Source organism: Alnus glutinosa, chromosome 11 (genome assembly GCF_958979055.1).
Source record: "Alnus glutinosa chromosome 11, dhAlnGlut1.1, whole genome shotgun sequence".
NCBI classification, from domain to species: domain Eukaryota; kingdom Viridiplantae; phylum Streptophyta; class Magnoliopsida; order Fagales; family Betulaceae; genus Alnus; species Alnus glutinosa.
In genome coordinates, this window is record NC_084896.1 from 7506635 (window position 1) to 7534375 (window position 27741).

Here is a 27741-nt window from a genome sequence, read left to right on the forward strand (position 1 = left end):
CTCCAAGCTTTAGAGAGACCAAAGAGTAGCACTCTCTCTCTCTCTCTCTCTCTCTTTCTCTAAGTCTAAGGTGGGCTGAAAACCGAATGGAGAGGGTCTAGGGTTTATCCTAGGCCTTTTTATAGAGCAAATCTTTTCATGTATTGTAACACCCATGGAATTTATTAGGATAACTAAGAATATTTTGGTATAAATATTGGTGTTAAATTAGATAAAATATATTTGAAAAATGTATTTTATATCTAATTTTATGTTCTTAGTTTGATATGAGAAGTTGACAGTTCAAACTAGGCTCAAAGAGAAATGAAATTTTGGAACTTTGGGAATTTTCAAGAGTTTTGTTTTAAAAGAATAAAAAGAATAAAAATTGTGCACAATTCGTACCATCCAAAATTGTAGAAATGTTTGAAGCTTCTAGTGAGTTGGGGAAACTTGTTTTGTTTGGAAGATAATTCTCCATCCGAACTAGTAGATAAATAAAATAAAATAAAATAAAATAAAATATAATATGCAGATTAGTAATTGTTCTCTTAGAATAAGATTTGGATTTCTAGATTTTTTTTAAGTCGGTGACTTAATGCTTACTTATATTTCTAAGTTAAAATTGGTCCTAATAAAATCTAGAGGATTACTCATGCACTATAGAACTCATGTGAAAAATAGAACATGTTGGGTTTGTAAGTATAACTACTTTTAAATATATGTCGTTATGCTGTTCATTTTTAGATAGTGTATAAGAAAAATAATCAATAGTTTAGATATTAGCTTTCTAAAATTAATATTAGACTAATATACTGTCATGCGTGGGGACAATAAATTGCAGTGAGTTATCAAAGACAAGAAGAGCGTTTAGACAATTTGCGAAGTTGTAAGTATAACTACTTACTGGGAAATAATACTGTTTTTACTGAATTATAATAAAGCTTTTGAGTATGATTATTAAAATTACATGAGCCTCAGTATTTTATGAATAACATGATTATATGTTTTCAATTATTTTTATATGTGTTGAAATTATTTGCGAAATGAAAGGAGATGATTATGAGAATAAAATAATGATTTCAAGAGAGACATGTTATTGTATACTGTTGATTAATGATAATAAAAGACAATAAAACTGGGAAGCCAAAAGGTCTTTCTAAGTTAAATATGAAGCCTGAAGGTTGTCCTATATTAACTGTGGAAGCCGAATGTGCCTTCTAGTAGGTTAAATAAGAAACCAGAAAGTCTTCCTAAAGTTGAATGTAAAGCCATAAGGTTTTTCTTTGTTAACTATAGAAATCGAATGTGCCTTACAAGTTAAATAAAAAGTCAGCAAGTCTTAATAAAAAGTTAGAGAGTTTTCTTATGTTAATTGTAGAAGCCGAAGGTGCCTTCAAGATTAAATAAGGAACCGATTTTTTTTCTTCCCAAAAATGATATTTAGATAAGGAGTCGAACATATCTCTTATAGACGTTAACATGTATATAGATATATGTATAAAGCTATACTATAGGTATTAAAGAAATATCAAAGAAAATATAAGTGGATTTTGTTATGTATTATTAAATAGTTCTACAGTGCTTACTATGAATTAAATAAAATGATTTTTTTTGATAAACCTAACATAGTTGTTATTATAATCTAGAGAAGATATGTGTTTGGTGTCATTATCTTGTACATCTCTTTTGAAAATTCATCATTAAATTAACGAGACTCACATGTGCATTTTACATATTTAATGGTGGATTTGCATATCTCTCGTACGAAAGATGAACAAACGATCGGCAAGATAATGAAACCAAACATTTATCAATAAAGAATTGTATTTTTCGAATAGCTGAGACACATAGGCTTGTTTGACAACACTTTAATGACAATTTTTTGATTTTAGCAAAAAAAAAAAGAAAAGAAAAGAATAGAAAGTAAAAGCATTAAGAGACAACTTTAAACAAAAAAATATTCACAAACTATTTTTACCTTTGTCATCACAATAAAAAAGTAAAAAATATCCTCTAAAATGTTTTATCAAACGAGCCATTACCCGTGTCGGAGAAGATGCAGCTTTTGTTATTTACCATAAAAAAAAATAAAATAAAATTGGAACAAAATTTACAGCCAACTCCAGGCCTGGGTCACTCTGGTCTCGAACGCATTTGATCCCAATTCCCTCCCGGCTAAATACTTTGTGGCATGTGCAATCAAAATATTTCAAATTGATTGGTCCACATCTCAAAAAGCCACATCGGCATCTAGCCGTTGAAATTTCAAATTGATTCATAATTATGCCCTCAACATTCCCTTTTTGACCAAAAAGCCCTTGCAGTTCAAATCCCAAAACCGCGCGATGTCTCTACTTTTTCAAATCCAGATCACATCTCAGCCGTCCATTGAAAATCCCTCTCTCACAGTTCAAAACCCCAAACAGCCTCAGAAACTACAGAGAGAGAGAGAGAGAGAGAGAGAGAGAGAGAGAGGGAGAGAGATTTCGAAGACGTAATTCTTGAATCCACATCTACCACTAGATTTCCACGAAGCAAACCCTAGAGAGAAAACCACCTGAAAGCTCAGCTCTGTTTTCAGCAAAGCAATTTCAGGAAATCAACAAATTCAACGTCTCGGAATTTTGTTTTCCATTTCCTCTTTCAGGTACGCACACACTCCCATTCACATTCCACGGGATTCACTTTCCCATAACTTAACAAACACTTCCAATTTCTTCTTAGAATGCTGAGAGACTTCAAATTCCTTCGCCGGAATTCCGGTAAGAGCGAGGAGATTGAGAATGTGCCCGTAAACCCTAGGGATTCGTTGGGGATTCAGACTGGAACTGACTCGTTGAGGGCTCCTCTGAATGCAATCCAAGAGCCGATTGAAAACCCTAAGCCGGAGCAAGAAGTGGGGTTTAGGAGTAAGATTGAGAGGACTCCAACTAAGGCCAAGGGGAAAGCTTCGGATCCTGCATTGCATCTTCGCACACCAGACAAGCATGGCTTTGGGTTCTCGGGGAAGAATAATTTTGGGTGGGCTCAAAAGCACGATCCTGGTTCTATAACCGGTGATTTGCCCGACGATGGAAGCAATTCTTCTGTGCAAGTGAGAGGAGGGGTTGGAACTGGAAATGGTGGTTTGGTTAGTATGACTCCTCGAACCACTCGGACGGTGGGAAGGGCTCCTTCGGGTTATTCTGAGAGCAATTCGACGCAAAGCACGCCGGGTAAGAGTGTTAGTAAACCTCCGAGTTTGGGGATTCGGAGTAGGGTTGATGGAAATGCCGGTGCTCGTGCCGGGAACTTTGCTGCATTGTATAAAGGGTTGCCGATTTCTTGTGGTCAACCTACGGTTGTTAATACTGTGGAAGTGCCTTACTTTGAGCTCAGGGAAGAGCCTTCATTCTGGATGGAACACAGTGTACAGGTAACCTTCATTTGGAGTCCCATTTCAAATTTCATGGTTTCCCATTTGTGTGACATAGTGTGTTGAATCTGTTAAAAATGGTGTTTTAATTTACTGATATATTTGAATATTCTGTTATCGTCTTATGAGAATTGAGGAGAATACTGAATTGGGCCTGTAGAATTTGAAAATTTTAACTAATAGCTTGAAAGTTATGCTGATGGATCTTTTATTTATTAAGGTTATTATACGTGTCCGTCCTCTCAATAGCATGGAAAAGAGTACAAATGGCTACAACAGGTGCTTGAAGCAAGAAAGTTCTCAAACAATTACTTGGATAGGGCAACCAGAAAATCGATTTACTTTTGACCATGTAGCATGTGAAACAGTGGACCAGGTCTGATTACAGATAACAAAAGATGAATGATATACGTGATTGATTAATTAATTTTTGCTAAAATCATTTGTTTTACTATTGTTTATTGATGATTTTACAGGAGACACTTTTTAGAATGGTTGGTCTGCCAATGGTAGAGAATTGCTTGTCCGGGTACAATAGCTGTATGTTTGCCTATGGCCAGGTATTTCCCCAAAATATAGGATATTCGCTAACATCACGTGCCAATTAACTTCTATATGTGATTGGTAACTCAATATATGTACTGTCCCTGTATGTCTTGACACTAGGTTAGAATTCTACCTCTTTTAGAGTGGTTTAATTACGGCGATATTGCATGTTGACACCAAAAGATGGAGGTTTGCATACTTGATTGTTTAGTAGAAAAAAGTTACTCTGCTATTGCCCAAAATAGGTGTTGGATATGTTGTCATGGTAATTGAGTGTTAATGACTTGCCCCCTAATTTTACCCCCAAACTGATTTTCATATCTTCAGTTTGATCTGTACACATCTCCATAAGTAGTGACTATCTAATTTTTCAAACCGTAGCCGCACATGCTAATGCATATAATTGACACTAGGAAGGCCTAAATTTCCTCTTGTCCTAGCTGCTTGAGTTTTATAGGTTTTGAAAGTATAAGAGGGTGGGAATGTAACGACCTAAGAAAAAGCGCTAGTCATATTTGCGCTATCACTTCGAAAAGACTAGTCAATTTGGAGCTTTTTTAAAATCACTTGTAAAGCTCAGTTTCACCTAATAAGTAAGCAATGTGAGAAATGTTAGTTTTAACACTCATGATTGTCTTTTATAAACTACCTACTCAAGGTGGGCTACTCATCTTCTCAATTTGAGATTGTGGTGTTACAAATTCCTCCCACGTCATGCGGTGCTGACAGTAACATTACAACTTGGCTCTGATACCATTTGTAATGACCTATGGAAAGTTAGTCACATCTGCGCTATTACTCTAAAAAGACTAGTCACTTTGGAACTTCTCTAGAATCACTTATAAAGCTAAGATTTACGTAGTAAGTAAGAAATGTGAGACTTAGTACCCGTGAGTTTCTTTATAAACCACCAACTTTAAGTGAGTTATTCATCTTCCCAATATGGGATCGGGGTGTTAAAATCTCCCCTCCGCTAGATTCTTAACGTCCTCATCAGGGCACATTATGCAGTGCTCCAGTACCACATGACCACATGACGTTACAATTTGACTTTATTACCATTTGTAACAACTTAGAAAAAAGTGCTAGCCACATTTGTACTATTACCCTAAAAAGACTAGTTAATTTGGAGCTTCTTTAGAATCATTCATAAAGCCCAGTTTCACCTAGTAAGTAAGCAACGCGTGGCTTAGCACTCATGAGTACTTTTTATAAACTATTCACTCTACATGAACTACTCATCTTCCCAATATAGGATCGTGGTGTTCCGTAAGACATCTGCCTGAGAAAAATACTGAAGACCATTTTGTTCTCTAGTCTTTTTTTTTTTTTTTGTTTTATTCTTTTTTTTCTGTTAATACCGGTAGTCAGAAAAATTCTGCGTCATTTAGTCACTTTTTCCAATCAATAAACATCTGGACTGTAGGCACATGCTCCAGTATTCTTTTAATTTCTTGGAACTGAATGATTGTTTTCAATTTAACGATAACAAGTTAAGCCAATAAGATACAATTTTTATTTTTTTATTTTTTAGGTTTCAATTATTAATGAAACATTCTTTTTGTTTTTTTAAATTCCAAAACCCATTATAAATGTGCAATTTTGGTCATGCAGACAGGAAGTGGGAAGACACATACAATGCTTGGAGAGATTGATGATTTAGAAGTCAAGCCTAGTCCACATCGTGGAATGACACCACGCATTTTTGAATTCTTGTTTGCAAGGATCCAAGCGGTAATTTTTGCACTTTTTGCTTCTGTGCCTTTTAAAATATTCTTAAGCATGTACATTTTGGTCAGTATATGTTTCTCAATCATTCTTCTTATTTTAGGAAGAGGAAAGTCGAAAAGACGAAAAACTAAACTACACTTGCAAGTGTTCTTTCTTAGAGATATACAATGAACAAATTACAGATCTCCTTGATCCCTCATCTACCAATTTGATGGTAAGTTTAGTAGTTTTCTAAGTACATGAATGTACGTTCCTTCATCCTGTTCTTAACATTTGTTTGTTTGTTTTTCATATTTTAATAGCTCCGGGAGGATGTTAAGACAGGTGTCTATGTGGAAAATCTCTCTGAATTTGAAGTTCGGACTGTGAGCGAAATTCTAGGGCTTCTAACTCAGGTTACTAATCTTTGAACTACAATATTCAGTTTGAGGCAGCTCTGTGTGTGCGCACGCGTGCATGTGTATGTGCATGTTGCATGTGTGCATATGTACACGTGTACAAATGTACATTCTTTCTTTAATATTGTGGTTTCTCAAACAAGGTAATTTGTGGTTTTTTGTCCATAGGGTTCTTCAAATAGGAGGGTCGCAGCTACAAATATGAATAGAGAAAGTAGTCGTTCACACAGTGTATTTACATGCGTAATTGAGAGTCGATGGGAAAAAGATTCCACAACTAACCTACGGTTTGCAAGGCTAAACCTAGTTGATCTTGCTGGTTCAGAGAGGTAAGGCATCATACCTAAGCTTGTTCAACTATATATACTTCAGCATACAATTGAATGATGATCTGCCCTGCTAACCTATTTATCATCCATAAATAGGCAGAAAACTTCTGGTGCAGAGGGTGAGCGTTTGAAGGAAGCTGCTAACATTAATAAGTCATTGTCTACTCTGGGGTACTATTATCTAACACCTATCATGTCATTCTGATTTAGCCCTTTGTTACTAATAATGTGGATGTGCATTTGCATTTTGCAGTCATGTGATAATGGTTCTAGTGGATGTTGCAAATGGGAAGCTAAGACATATTCCCTATAGAGATTCAAGGCTAACCTTTCTTCTTCAGGTTGTTTGTAACTCCTTTTCCTCTGCCTTTATTAGTTTTATGTTCCTTGGTCATGATGTTAGACTTGGAAAAAAATGCAGGATTCACTTGGTGGAAACTCAAAGACAATGATAATTGCAAATGTCAGCCCTTCTATCTGGTTAGTTCACATGCTTTAAACTGATTTTCTTTCATTTCAACTTAGACACTTGGTTAGAAAGTGAAATAGACCCTTTTTTTTTTCCTTCTTATATTCTTTTGTCTCTATTTTCTTGCAGTTGTGCGGCCGAAACACTGAACACTCTTAAGTTTGCTCAGCGAGCAAAACTTATTCAAAACAATGTAAACTTCTTTCTGTTATCAGTTCAGTATGGTCAAATTTCTCAAAGGCATCCATACGTTTGTTGACTATATATATATATATTTATCATTCATGGTGTAGGCTGTGGTGAATGAAGATTCTACAGGGGATGTTATTGCACTACAACACCAGATACAACTTCTAAAGGTGATACTGAATCTTTGTTTAGTTGTAAGTTTTTAAGTGTCAAATGGTTTGTATTCAAAATCATTGGGTGATTTTGGAGCAGGAAGAGCTTTCTATCCTTAAACGTCAGAATGTCTCCAGATCTTTGTCATTTGGTTTGACAAGTGTCAAAGATACAACAAAAGAAGAAGAAAATGCATGTACAACAAACATACACAACATGGATCAACAACGGATTAATGACTCACTTGGGTATGAATCCAAGGGCATCATTAGAATGTCTACCAAACAGGTATATATTGCTATGCTAGGCTTATAATAGTCCAATAAATTGATATGACATTAATATTAAACATCAATTATTCCAAAAGCTTCAGCTGATAGAAGAAGATGAATTTAATCATTTAAAGAATATTCTAACACTCTCCCTTACTTGTGAGTTCAAACTTCCATTTAATAAGTGAGATCCAACAGTGGAATATTCAACGGAAATGAGAAGTAAAACTGTGGAGTCAGGATTCGGACAATGATCTTTATTGTAATACCATGTTAAATTGGTAGTTGCCCAAAAAACTTAAACTGATAGGAAATTGTGAATTTAATGATTCAATTAATAATCTAACAACTTGTGCATACAAAAAGTTAGAAGGATAGATATGTGATGGTTGGAGAATGTAATTAATTTGTTGTTCTTTGTCTTTATCCATTTGTTTTCTTGTTGGTGGTATTTTTTAAAATATATTATTGTTATTATTGTCATTATTATTATTATTATTATTAAAGATTTGAGTAAGTGGAAGCGGTTTGGTTTGAAATACATGATAGATTATGCATGCCATATATAGGCATCCTGGGTAGAAATTAACTCTTAGATTCCCTCACTTTCTTCTGCTTATTTTTCCTTTCATTTGCTGTTTCAAGTGGACCTTAGCAATCTCAAACTTACAATGAACTTGGTTTTCCTTATATTACTGATTATAACATACCACTGCATAATGATAAATCAGTTGAAATCTATGGAGACAACACTTGCTGGTTCCTTGAGAAGGGAGCAGATGGTAGAAATTTCTATCAAGCAACTTGATGCTGAAGTTGAACAGTTGAACCGCTTGGTACGTTTTTTTTTTGGGAGTATATTCCCTTTCAAAAGTGGTCTAATGATCAGCACCTATTGCTTCTTAGGTTCGTCAAAGAGAGGAAGACACCAGGTGTAGTAAAATGATGCTCAGGTTTCGGGAAGACAAAATTCAAAGAATGGAGTCACTTCTTAGAGATTCTATTCCTGCAGACGCTTATTTACTGGAAGAGAATAGAGCACTATCTGAGGAGATTCAGCTGCTTCAAGCTAAAGTTGATAGAAATCCTGAAGTAACTCGCTTTGCTTTGGAGAACATAAGGCTTTTAGACCAACTTAGAAGGTATTATACTTGCAATTACTACTATTATCATTGTTATTGTTATGATTGTTGTTGTTGTTGTTTCTTTTATTTTCTCTTATTCTTTTTTTTGATATTATTATTGTTGTTGTTTTGATTAGTATTATTAGTTTCTTCAAGAACAAACGACACAGCATGCTCTTTACCATTTTTTTTTAAAATTAGTTTCTTTATCTTGCCATTTATAGATTTCAAGAGTTCTATGAAGAAGGGGAGAGAGAGATACTGTTGGCTGAAGTATCCACACTGCGGGATCAGGTGTTTATAGAATCTAATGCAAACTGTGGTATGTTTTTTGGAAACCTGTATAAACTAAAAGCCTTTGTTTGCAGTTGCTTCAATTGCTTGGTGAGAACTCTAAGCAGCATAATGATCCAAATTTTAGTATGCAACCAAAGGTTGGTAGTTTTGATTGCCTTATTTAACTTTTTGTGTTTCATTCCTTAGGCACCTAATTTCATTTTCAGAAACATGGGACATAGGACGGAAATTGCTGCAAAGTGGTTTCCTTCACCTCATTCTTATGAAGAAACAAATTTATGACTAGAAATTTTGAATTAAGTTCTTTCTCCTTTTTTTTTTCCTGCTGTTTTTGACCCCCATAATTATTTTTATTCTCTATACAGGAAACTACATGCATCAGCAAAGCAAATGATTTTCACCACCTGGAGGTTGCACTTTCTCTCTTTATGTGTAACATGTTTCCCCTTTAGTGCTTACTAATTTCACATTTCCTCTTCATTGGTTTCAGTTGAAAAACACTCTCGGCGAGTTAGAGGAATGCAGGCGCCAATTAAACTCTTGCTTAGATGATAATGCAAAACTCAGAAGGTGAGAAAGTTTTATCCTCCTACCCAAGTTCATCTTCTCCCATTTTCAACTTTGTTTAGCTTTGTGTTTGCAGATTGAAGCCTCTGATCTTGCAGTAACTTTCCTAATCTTTTATGCAAACTGTTTCCCCCATATTCTGCAGGGAGTTAGATGATGTACGCGCTATGTTCGAGAATATCAGATCTGAACCCCATGAACATGATGCCATCTTTAAGACAACAAAGGTATTTTTGTTTTTAAGTGTATCTTTTACTTTGTTGTTTACATAAATTTATGGAAAAAGAAAAAAGAAAAGCCATGATGAGAGATTATAACAGGAATCTTGATAAAATGACCTCTCATGAGCCTAGTTTTTTGATTGTATATGATTACCAGTAGATTGTCCCTTATTACTTTTAATAGATATGTATGCACTTTGTTGTTTGCTAACTCAGGACGTGATTTAGTTTATGCCATCTGTGTCTTCTAAATAATAAGTGGTAGAAAAATTTCTCAGGATTCATTAAAAGGTCCAGCTGTTGACGATCAGGTGCTCAAGGCAGTCCAAAATGAGAAATTGGATGGGAGCCATGAATCTTTGCTGATAAAACACGCAGAAGAAATGGTGAATTTGCAGCTGGAACTGGATATACTAAAGATAATTATCAAAGAAGAGAGGTTGTCTTGTCATGAAATCGAGGAAAGGGCAATGTGCTTTAATAGAGATCTTTGGCTGGCGAAAGAAAAACTTTTACTGACAAGTAAACAGTATGATGATGCAAAAAGTGAATTGGAACAGGCAAAGTCTGTTATTGAAGCTCTTGAGTCACAGCAAATTCTATCGATTAATGAGATGGAGGACCTGAGGACTACCAACAGTCATTATCTGCAGCTTTTGAGTAAACATGAACTTGAAATTATGGCTTTGAAGGAGCAGCTTGCTTTTAAAGAGTTGCGATGTCACTCACCTTCAACCCATACAGAGAGTGACAACTCCCCCTTACAGGTTAAATTGAAGAGGATGCAAGCCTCTCTTGAAAAGGCCAGGAGACTGAATAATTGGTACCAAGGTGACCGTGCACATCAGGTGTCCAATGAAAAAGAGATGGATGAAGTTCGCAGGCAGGTTGAGGCTGAGACTGCTGAAGTGATTGTCTGTATGCAGGAAGAACTTGGGGTACTTCAGCACCAAGTTCAAGATAGTCATTTGAAAGAAATGGAGATGAAAAGGGCTGCAACACTTATGGAGACTGAATTGAAAGAGGTTCAGGAAAAGCTCTACCTCATAACTGAAGATAACAAAAGCTTGAATCAAAAGCTAGAAGAGAAAGATAGGGAACTGATAACATTATCTGAAGAATGGGAACTGTTGACCTGTGAGATTGAAGAAGTTCTTGCTGATGGGCGTGAGGCACTCATCAATGCCTCTGATCAGCTTGAACTCATATCAAGTTCCTTTCCACAGAAAAGGATTTGGATATCCGACCAAGTTGGCAGGATGATTAGAGTCATCTCTGAAAAGGAATTATTGATTGAAGAACTCAGAAGATGTTTAGAGGATGCAAACAATAAAAAAAGTGGTGTGGAGTGCATGCTGAAGTCTTTGAGAGGAGCAGCACTGGCTATTACTGAAGCACACCAGCAGGAGTGCAGTGAAAAGGAGAAAGAAATCCTCCAGTTGACGTCAGAGTTGATTACACAGACATCTACAATAGCAAAGCTGGAGGACAGACTTAAACTGGCAGAAGATCAGATTGAAAAATCATCAGTTTGCGCAACAGTTGCTTTTGTGATTGTCAATAGATTATCAGAAATTAATCTTAGTTATGTTGATGCATTAAAGCACAATGATTTCCAGCTTAGTCAATCAGCAGAGATGAACTTGAGAAAGGATGCCATTCTCAATGATCAAGCTGGTAAGATTGAAGAATCAGAGAAGCAGATATGGTCTCTGAGGGGGGAAGTAGAAGAGCTGGAGGGGAGCTTTACGAAACTAAGAGAACAACTTTCTGAGGAGCAGGAGCGTTCTTGTGCTATGGAACAAAAGCTAAAAGCTTTTGAAGAGAATGAGATTTTGATGACAAGGGAGAAACTTGCTGAGCTAAAATCAGGCGTATCCACACTCAGGTCTTGCATGAGCACATATGTGGAGCATTGTGGAAGTCCTGCTAGGGATGATTCACAAGAATTTTGTAATGGAGATGGTGAAGGACGGGTAAGCTTCTTGCCTTTTGGTAGACGGCTTTAACTTTGAGGTTATTTCACATCTATGTGGTAGTTGAAGTCTTTTACCGTGTTTGTTTTAATAACTGCTAATCTGGAATTGTTGCAGACAGACACTGAAATAAATCAAGTTTGTGACATAGACTTAAATTTTGTTGAAGACCAGAGAGTTGATACATCTGAATATTCTAAAGTGGAGAACAGTGTGTGCCACAATTCATATGATGAGAAAAATATAAGATGTAAAAGCATTTGCAAGGATGTGTGTAATAGAGATGTTACCATTATACTTTTGAAAAAGGAAATAGAATTTGCCCTTGAAAGCTTGACGGAGGTGCAAGCTGAGATGGTGAAACTACACGACGAGAAAAAACAGATGTGGATATATGAGAAACAAAGTCAGGAAAGCATGCAATTTCTTATAAGTAAGGTACTGACACTGGAATCAGCTATGAGTAACTTCGAAAAGCAATCTAGACTCAAGATTGAAGTTTTCAACCATAGGCTGAATGCATTTGAGCAAACTGTGGAAGAAGCTGGGTTTCAATGGTGTCAGACTAAAGAGGTAACAGTTTTTCTATATCTATTATCTCAAAACTCTCTCCTATAGTTTATGCTTTGTTCAAATTTCATTCCTGAGTTGGAGTATGTTGAAACGGCCATATAATACCCTTCCACACACCTTTATCAACTTTGTATTGTTCTTTTATTTTTTATTTTATTTTTCTATTTTTTGGGAAGTGGGTGGGGGGTGTCTCTAAAGAAAAATTAACCTCTTTTATTTTTTTATTTTTATACTGATAATATAAGGTAATAATCTGGACTTGCACAATTTCCTTGTTCTGTTCTGCTCTCTCTCTCTCTCTTGCTTAAACTTCATGCGGTTGGACATACTAGATTTAGTGTCCATTAATTTCTTTCTCGATTTTTGAGAACCAAACAACATAAACAACCTTTTCCTAACATGCTCTTGCAGTTGATTGAACTTGAAGTTGGTGATGCAAGGATGGTTGCAGCCCAGAAAGCCGCGGAGGCTTCCTGTATCATTGCCAAATTTGAAGAGGCCCAAGATACTATTGAAGATGCAGATATTATGATCAATAAACTAATGATAGCAAATGGACAAATGAAGCTTGATATAGAAAGGCTGAAGGAAATGGAAGCCACATTAGTCAATGACAGGAGTCTATTAATCGATGAGGTTCAGAGCTTGCAGGCCATCAATGATGTGAAGCATCAGCAGTATGAAAACCTTGAAAAGCAGCTTGGCTCACATTTGACAGAAACAAGGGATCAGGTTATGGAGCTTGAGGGTATCATCACAGAGTTCCAGACTACATTTAACAAAAACTTCATGTCTTTAGGCTATGACTTCCATTGCATGAAGTCTCTGCTTTTAAATTCCACAAAGTCGGTGCGTTCATGGCTTGAGGATGTTTGGTCTCAAATAATTGTGAAGGACAGTGCTGTGTCAGTGCTACACCTCTGTCACATGGGAATTTTGTTGGAAACAGTCACTGGGCTGAATGCAGAGAATGGTTTACTTCAACATGGTCTATGTGAATCAAACTCTATTATGGCTGATTTGAGGGAACACAATGTTAAGTCAAAACGAGAGCTTGACATGTGTAGAATCCTTAAAGGGAAACTACTGGCTGATATCAAGAACAGTTTTGATAAAATTTCAAGGAAAGAAGAGGAAACTGGGGAGCTTAGTGTCAAGGTAACTTCCTTTGAGAAAAAAATATCAGACCTTCAGCTCCAAGAGGAGTTGATGTTGGAAAGGTCTAATTATATGGGATCTCAGCTTGCGATTTTGATAAAGGAGTTGGACCTGAGTAACACTGATGCTTTGGCATACCTTCTGAATCAGGAGAAAATGCTAAAATATAAAGAGGAGGTCCTCGAATCTCGGGCTGATTTTTTCATGGTAGATTGGTGCTCTAAAGAATTTGAGTCACTTATTTTGGCTTCAGAATTAGAAGAGATGGCTCTCCAGAAAGCTGATGCAGAAAGACACCTTAGAAAGTGTTGTTCAGTCCTTGAGAATTTCAAGAAAGAAACAATTTTTCTCAAGGTTGACGCAGAGTTGAAACTAAAGCTTCTACTCGATCAGGATATCGAGGTTTCCCTTCTACTAAAAGAAATTCAAGAGGCAAAAATGGAGAGGAAGGACCTGTTGTTAAAGCTGGATGAGAGCAATTTAAGAATTTCACAGATGGAGGATGTAAACAAGGCTCATGAACAGGACATTCTGCTGCTAAAGGATGTTGCTTGTTCAAATGATAGGTTGAAAGGTGAACTTGGTGAAGTCAAGGAAACAAAGGTCAGGCTGTTGAGCCAGCTTCAAGCACGTGAAGCTGAATATGAAAATCTACTGAAAGATTTCAAAACTAAGGAAACAGCATTAGAAGTTTCTTCCAGTCAAATTTCTGCCCTTGATGAAAAAAACCAAGTGTTGCAGAAGGATTTTTGCATGCTGGAAAGTTTGTCAAGCAGACTTCAAAATGAGTTGGACATAAAAACTGCAGAGCTAAGCAGAACGGTCAGCTTGGGGGACAAGAATGAATCATTGAAAAGTGAGATAACGGAGTTGAAGGCTGAAAACAGGTTGTTTCTTCAAGACTTGGAGGAAAAAAGTTCTGATTTGGAATCATCGTTGAACCGCATTGACGTCTTTGATAAGGAAAATCACAGGTTGCAAACTGAAATATTCTCTTTGGAAACTCGTATTGTCAGACTACAGACCGATCTGGAGATGAAAAATGCTGAATTGAATGAACTCCAACATTCTCAATCTGTTATTCTTGAGGATTTATGTTCGACAAGCCGGGACTGGCAAAATTATGATAACAATGTGAATTCATTGAAGGAAGAGAATGCTTTCTTAAGAAATGAACTTTGCTTCCAGAAGAAAAGTAAGCACAGAGTCCTCTCTATCTTGAGCTTGAACATTATGAAATGGGTTGATACAGTGGAAACTGTCGATATGATGGGTAGCAGATTACTTAACATACTGAATGAAAAAAGCTCTTCAATTGTGGATAAAATGTCCCAAGAGACATCAGAAAACATAGAGAGGACATCTACGTTCATAGAAGAGCTTGACTGCTTGGAATGCCATGCTAAAGAGCTGGTATCGGAAAATTTGACTCTCCATGCTGAGCTATTGAGAAAGGATGATGTTTTAAAAGGACTGTTATTTGATCTGAGTTTGTTGCAAGAATCTGCTTCTAATAACAAAGATCAAAAAGACGAAATTGAGGAGATGGTGGGTTCTGTGGAGGCATTAGAAGATGAGCTTGCTGTAAAAACAGGTGAGCTTGATCAGGCTCTTTCTAATAGCCAAGTGCTTGAAGCTCAGTTGCAGGACAAAATAGACGTAATCTCTTTGCTTGAGTTGGATCTTACAAAAGAACGCGAGTCTCTAAAACTGCTTTCCAGTGAAAATCTGGAGCTGAGAGCTCATATTGAAGATGCATTGGCAGCAAAAACTTATCTAGAGGAGGAATTAACAGAGAAAAAGAATATAACTGAGAGTTTGGAAATGGAACTGTCAGAAATGAGTAATGCTCTTGGCCAAATGAATGATTTGATTGAATCCCTTAGGAGCAATATGAGTGAAGTTGCTAGTGAGAGGGATCTTCTCCAGGATGAGGTGCACAGTTGGAAAGAAAAGCTTGAAAGGGCACAAGCGCTGGCTGACGAAAATGAAGCGATTGCTATGGAAGCTCGACAGGTACAATATAGTTTAACACTCAAACTTTGTGAAATACTTTATTGCTTTTCATGTCCCAAATACTATTTTGTTACATCAACTTCAGGTAGCTGAATCAAGAATGATCTACGCTGAGGACAAGGAAGCCGAGGTGAAGTTATTAGAGAGATCTGTTGAAGAGCTAGAATGTACTGTAAATGTATTGGAGAACAAGGTAGTTTTGAATTAATTACAAATTCCTCTTGTGCTTTTATTGTTATCATGCCTCACTGGTCCCCACTTTGAAGGTTAACATTCTTAAAGAAGAAGCCGAACGACAACGGTTGCAAAGAGAAGAGCTGGAATTGGAGCTTCATGCTATAAAAGATCAAATGCAGAATGTTAAAAATACTGATTCTGACATGAAAAGGTCAAATCAATTATTCCTAAATATTCAAGTGGACGTAAATATGCTTGTTTAGATTATGCATGGTTGCTGAATTATCACTTACATTATAGGTATTTAGATCAGAAAGAGAAAAACCTTCAAGAAGCCCTAACGCATGCTCAACTTCTTGAGAGGGGTATAGCAGAAAAGGATGCAGAGGTGATGTTTTCTATTGCACCTCTAGGACAATTATCTATAACATTGTTTTGAGCCCCCGACAATTAAACCTAGTTTTCTAAACTGACTTCGAACACAATTGTCTTTAATGTGGTTTTAGCATTAGAAATTTATACTTTTGTCATTATCCAACAGATTGGCCAACTCAAAGCACACATATCTGAGCTAAATTTGCATGCTGAAGCACAGGCTAGTGAATACAAGCAAAAGGTATGCCAGCAATTAAGATTTGTTAGATTTCATTCTGCTCCTGTAAGGAAGTTGGATGGCATCTAATAGAACTAGAATTTTTTTTGTTGTAAAGTGGTGTAGCTTCTGTAGGACTAGTTTGTTGTTTCTTCCTGGAGTTTTCCACAATTATGTATACTGTGAAATTCGTTAACAGTTCAAGGCATTGGAAGCCATGGCTGAGCAAGTCAGGCCCGAAGGACATTCCAACCATGTCATGAATTCTTCATCAAACAAGTTAGAGAAGTATGCCACAAAGTCTAGGGGCTCTGGTTCCCCTTTCAAATGCATCGGGTTGGGCATGGCACAGCAAATAAAATCTGAGAAGGATGAGGAGCTTACTGCTGCAAAGCTGCATGTTGAAGAGCTTGAATTTTTGGCAGTAAGCCGACAGAAAGAGGTAGCCTTTCCCTTCCCCGATGAGGATTCTGCGAATTCTACTAGACATTGAAGATATGCATTGTTCTATTGGCCATTCATTTTCTGTATTTTTTCCATGATAAGTCACTTTTTGTACTGGGCAATGCAGATATTTGCATTGAATGCCAGATTAGCTGCTGCTGAGAGCATGACCCATGATGTAATTAGAGACCTACTGGGAGTAAAGTTGGATATGACGAATTATGTGGTAAATTTGAATCCTTTCTTCCACTCAGTGGTGTCTTTTGTTATATACTGTATCTCAGACTATATGTGGTATCGAGATTATTAAATTGATTTGATTTGATTTTTATTTTTTAAGTTGGTTAAGTCGCAATAGCACCACTTCCAAAAGAGGGAAATAAAGAAAAATGAACAATCAAAAAATCACTTCCAGATATACTTTATTCTTAAGTTTCCACAATTATGCTTTTCTCACCTTTCAAATTTTGTAATGACTATTCCAGATATACTTTATTCTTAAGTTTCCACAATTCTGCTTATCTCACCTTTCAAATTTTGTAATGCTAGTCACTGTTGGATAATGAGCAAGTGCAGAAGATAACCGAGAAGGTTCGACTTCATAGTTTAGAGTCTCAAGATAAGGTATTTTCATTTTTAATATCGCTAAAAATAGGTTCAATTACTCACTTTTCATGAGCTTTTGTTATTCTGAATTACGTCCTTCATTCAGGATCAGGAGGTAGTTAAGCTAAAGAAGCAGCTTAATGAATTCTTTGAGGAAAGGCGAGGGTGGGCAATTGTTACTTCAAGACTACTGAATTTAATCATTAGTTTCTTTAATCTTTACAATGTCTAAGTTTGTATGAGCCTTACAGATGGTTGGAAGAAATTGATCGAAAACAGTCAGAAGTAGTAGCTATACAAATTGCATTGGAAAAACATCGGCAGCGAGACCAGTTACTTAAAACTGAAAATGAAATGTTGAAGGTTGCAATATTATCTATTTTGGAAAAGATATGGTTCTTGTAAAGAGTGGATTTTTTTTTTTTCCTTTCGGTTTTTTGGCCTTACTCCCTTTAATCTATGTAGCTGGAGAATGTAAATCATAAGCAGAAGGTGATGGAACTTGAAGGGGAAGTAAAGAAGCTGTCCGGGCAGCAAAACCTCCAGCAGCGCATTCATCATCATGCAAAAATCAAGGCAAGAAATTGTCAATTACTTAGAATTCAGTTTTATCATGTTCTGTAGGTTAGAGCCTTTTGGCCATGCCTGTTTTTGAACATCATGGAAACATGTATTATTGTGGGATTTCAATAATGCAACAGGAAGAAAACAACATGCTAAAAATTCAGAATGAAGACCTTAGTGCCAAGCTGCGGCGAACAGAGGTTATTCTCTCACGTGTCAAGGAAGAGCTTGCTCGGTTCCGCGGTTCCATGGGAAAGAATCCCTATACTGATTATGATGAGGAGCAACGCTTGAGCATCAAACTGAAGGTTAGTAAGCATGCACACACAACACACCCAGACAAAGAGATGTGGGTATGCTCAACCAATAAATAGAGTTGAAGGCTAAACAGTCAACTGGATTTTCGTCGCAGGAAACTGAGGAGGAGAAGGTGCAGTTAGCACAGAAGTTATTGGGCTTGTGTACCAGTGTTCTAAAGGTATGTGAGAAGTGATTTGCTAATTTCTTCTCATTAATGAAAACCATGGACTAAGACTTAGTTGCTAAAACACATTCTGGATTTATTATCTTGTTAAATCACCACTTGTACTATAAGAAGAGGTAAATTTAATCACTTAATCAATACTTTAACATTATTTATTCTAAACTTTCAGGTCGCTGGAATAACAAAACGAGCACCCAATATTAGCCCTGAAGAGACTGTGGAGGAGGTCAAAAATAGATTTACTTCACTGGAAAGAGAATTGCAGGATTTGAAGAATAAGGTAAACACATTTGGTTTTCTAATCCAATTGGTTTCTAAAAAGAACATATATACCTTATTTTCTTAGCAAGTAGTAGTATAAGCAGACTGTTGCAGTTTTAAGTACTTTGCAAGTGATATGCAGAGGATAATAAATATGCAGGAACTAATAAAAACAGCTAACCCTTTTACTTTCTTTCTACAGAACAGAATTAGCCACGAAAGAATTCGATTGACTGAGCTCATGCCACAATCTTCACCAATAAACTCAAGGACAGATGAGAATTGTCGAACTCCAAGAAGGCAATCCCAAGCTGTATTTCTTTCTGCTCTAGATCGATAAGCATGCATGGCGGTAATTGGGGAGCTGTTGTTAGCTTTTTGCTAATAATGTATTATTTTTTGTATGTATAGCTGTTTGAAGCTGTATATCAATTCTTTTGTAGTCGTGTAAATATTCCCATATTATAATTACAATTTAATGAAAATCAGTATATTTTTTTACCATTTTGTATTTGCTTCTGGAAGGAAGAGAGCATGCATATTATAGCTACAGTCTACAATGGTACAGTTCTCTGGTAATATGGGCTTCCGTGGCTGAGGACTGAGCCCAGTGATAGCAAAAGTGAAAGGGTTTTGCTGTGCTACAAAGTTGAGTAATGGATGAAAGGGTGGGCTATATATAGCGGGAAATGCTTGATGGGGACACTCATCCGTCTCCCATCATCCATTTACAATATAATAATAATTTTTTATTAAAAAGTAACATCAAAGCTTACTTTTTAATAAAAAATTATTATTATATTGTAAAAGGCTCACAGGGGCCGGATGACCGTCCCTGTGTAAAAAGACTCATGCCTCCATTGGGTGTGCTGAAGGGGTGTTTTCTGCATGTCCCATTTGGTGCAATATTTGCCCCAAGACAAGGCTCTGCCCTAATTAAAAAAAAAAGAAAAAAAAGATGATGATATCACAATAATGGGTTTTCTTCAGTTTTTTATTTTTTATTTTTATTTATTTATTTAATTTTTTAAAATTTTATTTCTTGTAACTTACACCAAAAATGAGAATCGTACTAATAATATTCTTAAACACGATATTAGCAACATTATCTTCATCGTAGTCACCTCAAACGTCATTCAACATTGCTTTCAAATTTCAATCCATGGTTTTCTAGTTTCTACGCATTTCCACTTAACCCAAAAGGTAATTAGTCGTAAAATTATAAAAATATAACTTAATCCAGCCCTTCACTACTTCCAAAGGTTTGTTTGATTTTTTTTTTAATTTTTAATTTTTAATTTTTAATTTAATTTTACTATTTTTACCACTGCCAGATTTTCTAGGGCTTTGCCATTGATCTTCTTCTCTACTTGTTCTCTCCACTTGTACTAACCCAAAAGTACAGTTTATTCTCTCCCTAATCAAACGCCACTCTTCAAATTATTGAGCATCAAATTCAAGGCATCCCATAAAGGTAAAATCTCTTTATCCCCACATATACGTACATATATACATGTGTGTATAAATATGTAAACCTGTGTTGTGATTAAGATTGTAGGAGCTTGTTTTCTGATTTGGGCACTCGCTGTTTCTGACAGAAAATGAGCACCGCAACCTTCGGTTCGATTTGTTTTGACACTGGGTGCTTTTGGAAGGTTTGTACAGCTTTCTGTTTGTTTCCCGGGATAATGTAGTAAGACTGTAAGAGAAATGAAAATAAATGATCTGTTGTTTGAATATCGAAGTACAATGAAGTAAGCCCGATACAAGCATATGGCTTATTTGAGTCAATTTTTAATTTTAGGTACGAAAAAAATGGAATTTTGTACCTTTTTCTTCTGTCCATTTTCTCAGCAGCCAAACCAGGGGAAAATGTTAAATTCTGTTTTTACGATCATTTCAGTCTATTAGTTGGAAAGTTAATATCTTTGAGAAATTATTGAGTTTGAAGGTTGGGAATTAGTGGGAATTTTGATTTACTTGAATTTGTGTTTTCTAAGTTATGTAATTGAAATGCAGGACGGATCAAAGATTTCAAAGGATAACAAGCCAAAAGAAGGGAAGATGCTTGTAAAATGTGCTGTGAATACAAAAACGCAGAAGGCAAACAAGGAAGTTCGGATTGGTGTTCTTGGAGCCAGTGGTTACACTGGTTCTGAGGTATAGTGCCTCACTCACACCTCCTAGACATATTTATGCTGGTTCTTTTGTTTCTTTCTGTGTCTATGTTGTGTCTGTTATGGAGCTATTTGAAGCTAAAACAGTTAACTTGAAAATATGCTATTGGAGTAAATGAGATGCTGACCCGAGAGCTTGCTCTTGAATAGTTTTGACTAATATATGCTGCTAATTTAATATTTAATTTTGGAAGTGTAATGCCATTGCATAAGCTTTAGTAGGTTTCCTTCTCTCTCTCTCTCTCTCTACTTTCTTTTTTCCTGGTATATTGTTGTTATAAATTAAGTAAGCTTTCTTTTAATTTGGCATTTATAAGGATAAGGCAAGTACGTACTGGTACATGAAAGATGATATTGTTAAAACATATTCTATTCTGCCAACACAGATGGTCACCAAGATGGAACTTCTGAATTCTTTAAAAAAGATCTAACAAAAGTTGGAGAGAGTTTCTTTTTTTTTTTGGCAGAATTAACAACTTTACCTAATAATTTTGATTTCCGTATTTGAGATGGGTTAAACAATTTAATAATACAAATTTAGCCATTTCCTACTTGTTTTCACTTTGGTGAAATTGGATGATCCTTTTTTTTTTGTTGCAGATTGTTCGGTTGCTGGCAAACCATCAGCACTTTGGTATCACTCTGATGACCGCTGATAGAAAAGCTGGCCAATCAATTGGATCAGTATTCCCTCATTTAGTCTCACAAGTATGACTCTTTCCGTTACTGCATAAAATACATCTTTTGTGTATTTCATGTGGTATGATTGCGTTCAGTACCTTTGAGGCTGTAAGTTGAATAATGGAGGTTCAAAATAATTTGATGAGAGTGTTTCCTTTATGGCATGGTTTTCAATACTTTGTCATGGAAGGACAATACTTGACTTCCTCTATGTTTGCAGGACTTACCAGATATGGTTTCTGTCAAGGATGCCAACTTTTCTGATGTGGATGCTGTATTTTGTTGTTTGCCACATGGGACCACTCAGGTTTCTTTTAATCCCTTTTCATTGGTTATTCAACAACGCTGATGAAGGTTTTTGAAGTGGAAATGCATTTCTTAATCTCTTTTTCACTAATTTGTATGATTATCTGTTAATTCACAGGAAATCATAAAAGCCCTTCCCAAGGGTTTGAAGATTGTTGATCTTTCTGCAGTAAGCTTTGCATTGACACAATTTATTCCCGCATGGTCATAGTTGTGTTTAGATGCATCCCATGGTGAATTCAGAACTAGCTGTTTTGCTTGTGTGAAAGTCTTACATTATGATACCACAGGACTTCCGGCTGCGAGATATATCTGAATATGAAGAATGGTATGGTCAGGCACACAGAGCACCAGATTTGCAGGTACTGACAGTGTTCTTCTATGTCTTTTAAACCTGCAACTCAAAATAAGTGTTGATAATATTTATGCCCTTGGAAATTTTTTCCTCCTTAGTGAATGCGATGCATATGAGGTCTGTTGTAACACCATTGTCCCACATTGGAAAGATGAGGAGAAGCCTACATAGAGTGTGTGGTTTATAAAGATAGTAATGAGTACTAAGTACCACATTGCTTAGTTACTAGGTGAAACTGAGCCTTATAAGGAATTGTAGGGAATCTTGAAATTGACTAGTTCTTCTGTGGTGCTAGTGCTTTTCTCTGTGCTATTACAAATGGTATCAGAGCCACCTATTAAGGCCAGATCATATGGTACTGGAGTACCGCATGACGTGGCCCTGACGAAGACGTTAGAGGTTTAAAGGGGGGAGTTTGTAACACCCTTGTCCCACATTGAAAAGATGAGAAATATCCCACATAGAGTTAGTGGTTTATAAAGATAATCATGAGTGCTAAGTCCCACATTGCGTAGTTACTAGTGAAACTGGACTTGATAAGAGATACTAGGGAAACTCCAAATTGACTAGTCCTTTTGGGGTGATAGCATAGATGTGGCTAGCGCTTTTTCCTGGGCCATTACAGCTGTTCAGTGATGCAAGAATATGAATCAATTCTCTCTCTTCAATTGTACTTGGAAGGCCGGAGCTTAGGTGTCAAAACTAAACTTGTGATTGTATAAATGTTGTTTTCTTAAATTTGGAGGTACTCGTCTTTGACTTTCTTTACCTTATGTTGAATATTGGATGCTGGTCAAGAGAAATTTGGCTGGTGGTTTTGATTCTCCAGCTCTGTGATATTGATGAAACAGCCCCCTAGTTATGGTTTTTCCGTACTTGCCGGTTCAATATTTGTTTTTTGTGTATGTACTTTATTGTCATGACGTATTTGCAGTGAAGGAGGATGGTCATTCATAGACTCTCTTATCACCCTCTATTGAAAATCTTTTTCTCAAGATGAAGTGGGAACTTCTTTATCCTAAATTTTCTTTAGAAGTAAATTGAGCTCACTGAGGATTCCTCTTGATAGAATTGCCTTCCAAATAGGGGTTCTCTTGTGGTTGCGCCCCTCTGCACTTTATTAATGAAATGAAATTGTATATAAAACAAAAAGGAAAATATTGCCTCCCAAATTTTAACTAATTGGCAATGATTAATCCTTTTTCATTAAGTTATCCTCTCTTTTTTTTTTAATAATTTTTCTTCCTTTTTGTTGTCTGGAAAGGGTATCAAAACATTAAATCTTGGCATCGTCATTCTTGATTTATTTTATTTTTTACTCATTGCTTTATTCTTCATGTAAATGATTAATTCATTGCCTGGATGCAGAAAGAAGCTGTATATGGTTTGACAGAGCTTTTGAGAGATGAAGTCAAAAGTGCACGTCTAGTTGCTAATCCTGGTTGTTATCCAACATCCATTCAGCTTCCTCTTGTTCCCTTGATTAAGGTTTGAGTCCGTTATTCTGGGTTTACTCCATGTTGTGTGTTGAATGGATCATTGTGTTCTTTGGTGATGGTTAAATTAATGTGCAGTGCTTTGATTAGTGTATGCTGAGGTTATTTTAACTGCTAAATACATCAGCAACTTGTGAGAATTGTGCTTGAGATTTCATGCTTGAAATTAAGACTTAAGAATGTATCTCAGAGATAAATTGAATTTATGCACAGGTTGTAGATATGCTTAGATCTTTCTATGATAGCAAGGGAAGAGGTAAAACACATGCTTCCTTAAGAAAGAAAGGAAGAAAAAATGATTAATGTACAAAAGATAATTTCAATCGAATTGAATAAACTAAATAAAGTTTAAACTTCAAGAAAGGTGTTTGGAGATAATCGAATTAGAGATTTATTTGACTAATTATTATATGAACTTTGGCTGCACTAATTACTCTATGATTCTAATGTGAAATCCATCCTCCAAGTTTAACATATTTGACTGACTGATTATATGGATGCTTGAAGTATTTTAATAGCACATGGTTTGATATCTTGTTTTTAATTTGGACATGCTTGGTGCATTCTTTAGATTATGGCACTGTACTACCCATTTCAAAAATGAAAGATTGCCAGTTGCTTAGTCACTATCCTGATGCTGGTTAGGGCTCCATTGGTCACTTTTATGCCTTACAGTTTTGATGGTTTTCTGCATGCCTTTCGGTTTGCAGGCTAATCTCATTGAATTTAGGAATATTATTATTGACGCAAAATCTGGTGTGAGTGGAGCAGGTTTGGATTTGTTCACCTTTTTTTTCCCTTTCAAAATTCTTTGCTAGGAATTCTCAATGCATTGTTCCATGACTCCTTACCTGGTTTATAATGTAGGACGTGGTGCCAAGGAGGCAAATTTGTACACTGAAATTTCTGAAGGCATTTACTCTTATGGAATTACCAGGCATCGTCATGGTACGATTTTGTTTTAGAATTTGGAATATGCATCTGAAGTATTTGAACATTCATGTCTTACACTTGGAGCAGAAGAGACAAACCTATTTTGTTAAAAAAAATCCATTTATTGGTGCCTTGCTCTCTCTCTCTCTCTCTCTCTCTCTATATATATATATATATATATATATATATATATTATTTATTTGTGGTGGGGCTAGAGGGTAGGGGAGGGGAGAGTTACACTTTATCCACATGTGGTGCTGGTTGAGTTCAAGTTGCAAATTTGTGGTTGAAAAAGCTGCCTTTTTTACTTTCTTAAAGTTCAATTATTTTTGCTTTTGAATCATGGGTTTAATATATCAGATTCTAATGAGATTGCAATTGTGTTTTCTTAGCTTTCTTTTTGAGGCATGTGATTTGCATATGCGAATTTTATTGGTTTTGGTTGGAAAAATAGTAAAAGATCTGACATTTTAAGTCACAGATTGACAACTCAATTTCAACCTAAAGCATAGGTGGGTAGTGTAATACACCGTTTTTTGTTTCTGTTTTTAGTTTCTAATCTACTTCTCTGTGTTGATTGATCCTAACTTGCCGATTGAGTGCTGATACGTCAGTGCAATGGATTGAAAATAATGATATTATTAATCTAGAACAAGCTGAGTGAAATATGCTAAAGATAAAGAAGTGTTATCTGGGCAATCTAAAAGGCATTCATAATTTAATAGGAGAGAACATGGCCAACTTTTGACCATTGTGTTCAATGACAAGTGCTGATTAGGGGAATACTGTTCAGTGACAAGTTGATGACCTGGAAAATTCCCCCCATAGATCTATGCAGTTTGCATCTCACATATGCAAGAAGAACGCTCTGATAAACTGCATGATATTATTTCTGCTATGCATACCAGTTCTGTTACAGAGTTGGATTTGGCACTATCTTCCCTTAATGCAGGGAAGTCCTAATTAAGGCTAACTTCTGTCATGAATTAATTGGTTGATTCAATTCAAAAATGCCCCAATCAAAGAAAAAATTAAGGATTACTTTAAGGGAATGGAGGCTAGTGTGTTCTTTATTGGGTACTGTAGATTGAAGTTGCTGATAGTGTCTTCTCGTTTTTGGAGCAAATATTTGTTGCTTGACTGAAATGAATCCTTCTGGTGAGTGGGCTTTATGTGGAAGTTGCTGGTTGATTTCAATCTTCAGTTTGATGCTTTATGCTTTTGAATTGGCTATCTTGTTCGCTTTTTATTTATTTGGACGAATCAAAAGTATTTAATTGTTCAGAAGTTTTGATGATTACTCTATGAGATAATTAGCGACTTTAAGCACTAGAATGAGTGCATTTTCTTTATTTGATAACATGAAGCAGTAACCTTTATATGAATTTCAGTTCCAGAAATTGAACAGGGACTCTCTGAGGCTGCAAATTCAAAAATAACCATCAGTTTCACTCCACACCTAATGCCAATGGTGATTATTACACCACGTTTAATCTTCTGTAACTCTTTTTGTTTACAAAGGACTTATTTTATACCTCTTCTGTCTTCTAGAACCGTGGTATGCAATCAACTATATATGTGGAAATGGCTCCTGGTGTAACAATTGACGATTTATACCACCAATTAAAGATCTCTTATCAGGTATATTATTTGACTGTTGTTCAAGTGGTTCCATACTTGTCTAATCCAGGACTAGGCTCCAGGTGAGCATGGAACGTACATGGTTTGATGTGTATATTCTGCTTATTGGTTTTTATATTCTCGTCTGCTTATTCTGGTAATCAATGGGATTTTCATTTTCCTTTAAATTTTTTTTTTGGTTGCAGGATGAAGAGTTTGTAGTTTTGTTAGAGAGAGGAGTAGTCCCTCACACTCATAATGTTCGAGGATCCAATTATTGTTTAATGAATGTCTTTCCAGATCGAATTCCAGGAAGGGCAATAATTACTTCAGTTGTATGTTTGCATTCATGATCTCTATGTTAAAATTTCTCCATTTCTGTTATATCTATGATCCTACGGATCATCATCAGCTAAGCTCTTAGAACATTGATGCAGATTGATAATCTTGTGAAGGGAGCTTCCGGTCAAGCTTTACAGAATCTGAACGTGATGATGGGATATCCAGAAAATACAGGGCTTCTATACCAGCCCTTGTTTCCTTAAGCACTTACTATTTCCAACTTCAGAAATAGTTAAAACATGTGAGTCTAAATTCAACTCTTTGCTTCTGAAATCTCTTTATCACCATTAAACCCAGTGGGGATTGACACGTCTTTTTGTCATTAAACTCGATCGTGTAAAAAATGTACAAGTCATAGGCTATCATTTCTTTCCCATAGCTTCTCCTTTGTTCTTCAGGCTTCTCATCTTTCTACTCACTGGCACCACCCCTAATGCATAGCAGGGCTTCTAAAAGCTCTTATTCTAACTCATATGGAGATGAATGCATGTTATAGTTTTGGCATATATAGGCTGACCAGTGACATTGCATTGATTGTTGCAGGAAATTATGTTGCAGAATATCTCTCAGCAAAAGTTGCATTCTGTTTTGAAGAGTTTTGTAATACAAAAGTTCCATACTGTTAGAACCATGTCTTTATATCATAAATAATGTATGGGCTGATTTGCTGGCATAATAATATTGCAGCACTGTTGGGAATCAGTTGTTATTTAAACTGATCTTCCATGAGAGTTTACCATCAATCTCAAATGAGCTGTAAGAATCAGTTGTGGACATTGACAAGCTGAGGGAAATTAAGTTTACGATTGTTTATGTTGTGTCAATAAAAGAAGTAGAAGAAGAGGAGGGTGAAAATGAATGACGATTGCAGGATTTATTCATAAGCATGGACTTAAGCTGATATGAATGGCAGAAGATAACATATGTAAGTCTGCACTTGGAATTTACCAGGCATCAATCTCCCATCCCCAAGAATTTATGCTTCCAAAGTTGGCAGAAAAATATGTTATAGATTGAGATTCATTATTATTAGACCGCAAGAGGGTTGCGGGGCCTACTTGCTCTGGGCATGTGGGTTCTATATTTTAGGTTGTTCGGGTCAGGTGGATTTTGCAAATTCTTATCGGTCATGACAAAAAACCATCTTATGTGAAACACAAAACAAAAGATTATAAGTTCAGGTTGTATGACATTACTCTTGAGTGTCGTCACAATTTAGGGAAAATTATACTTATTATCCTTAAATTACTCCTTAATTTGCAATTATTGTCATTTTAAGTCACGTGT

The 27741-nt window shown here is 36.1% G+C and overlaps 2 protein-coding genes and 1 long non-coding RNA gene across 5 annotated transcripts; 2 read left to right on the forward strand and 1 right to left on the reverse strand.

The window, feature by feature from the left end:
- Positions 1-2435: 2435 nt before the first annotated feature.
- LOC133881726 (kinesin-like protein KIN-12D) lies at positions 2436-19048 on the forward strand. The gene is made up of 38 exons (XM_062320741.1): positions 2436-2629; positions 2707-3397; positions 3618-3773; positions 3874-3957; positions 5558-5677; positions 5775-5888; positions 5977-6069; positions 6241-6401; positions 6498-6572; positions 6655-6742; positions 6823-6881; positions 7000-7063; positions 7164-7229; positions 7312-7500; positions 8216-8320; positions 8391-8626; positions 8833-8902; positions 8977-9042; positions 9271-9315; positions 9396-9475; positions 9618-9699; positions 9972-11669; positions 11787-12242; positions 12654-15416; positions 15502-15609; positions 15683-15804; positions 15894-15981; positions 16135-16209; positions 16385-16627; positions 16757-16855; positions 17179-17253; positions 17342-17400; positions 17487-17598; positions 17701-17811; positions 17937-18107; positions 18212-18277; positions 18453-18563; positions 18747-19048. Exons 2-38 carry the CDS (start codon positions 2708-2710, stop codon positions 18882-18884), a joined length of 9138 nt encoding a protein of 3045 aa, XP_062176725.1. The 5' UTR covers positions 2436-2629; position 2707; the 3' UTR covers positions 18885-19048.
- LOC133881727 (uncharacterized) lies at positions 15428-18081 on the reverse strand. 2 transcript variants are annotated; one of them, XR_009902584.1, is made up of 2 exons: positions 17973-18081; positions 15428-15752 (listed from the first exon to the last, which is right to left on the reverse strand). It is a non-coding gene; the product is annotated as an uncharacterized LOC133881727 (long non-coding RNA). The 2 variants fall into 2 exon arrangements; XR_009902583.1 differs by lacking the exon at positions 15428-15752 and adding an exon at positions 17810-17880 and having other exon boundaries at positions 17973-18059.
- Positions 19049-19641: 593 nt separating the features above from the next.
- Positions 19642-27270, forward strand: LOC133882605 (probable N-acetyl-gamma-glutamyl-phosphate reductase, chloroplastic). 2 transcript variants are annotated; one of them, XM_062321811.1, is made up of 16 exons: positions 19642-19747; positions 19879-20018; positions 20096-20199; positions 20564-20704; positions 21322-21429; positions 21623-21709; positions 21827-21877; positions 21999-22070; positions 23432-23551; positions 24270-24330; positions 24427-24507; positions 25884-25963; positions 26044-26133; positions 26319-26447; positions 26550-26695; positions 26998-27270. In XM_062321811.1, the coding sequence occupies exons 3-15, from the start codon at positions 20146-20148 to the stop codon at positions 26655-26657; spliced, it is 1182 nt and encodes a 393-aa protein (XP_062177795.1). In that variant the 5' UTR covers positions 19642-19747; positions 19879-20018; positions 20096-20145; the 3' UTR covers positions 26658-26695; positions 26998-27270. The 2 variants fall into 2 exon arrangements, with proteins under 2 accessions (XP_062177795.1, XP_062177794.1); XM_062321810.1 differs by having other exon boundaries at positions 19643-19747; positions 20143-20199.
- The last annotated feature ends 471 nt before the right edge of the window (positions 27271-27741 follow it).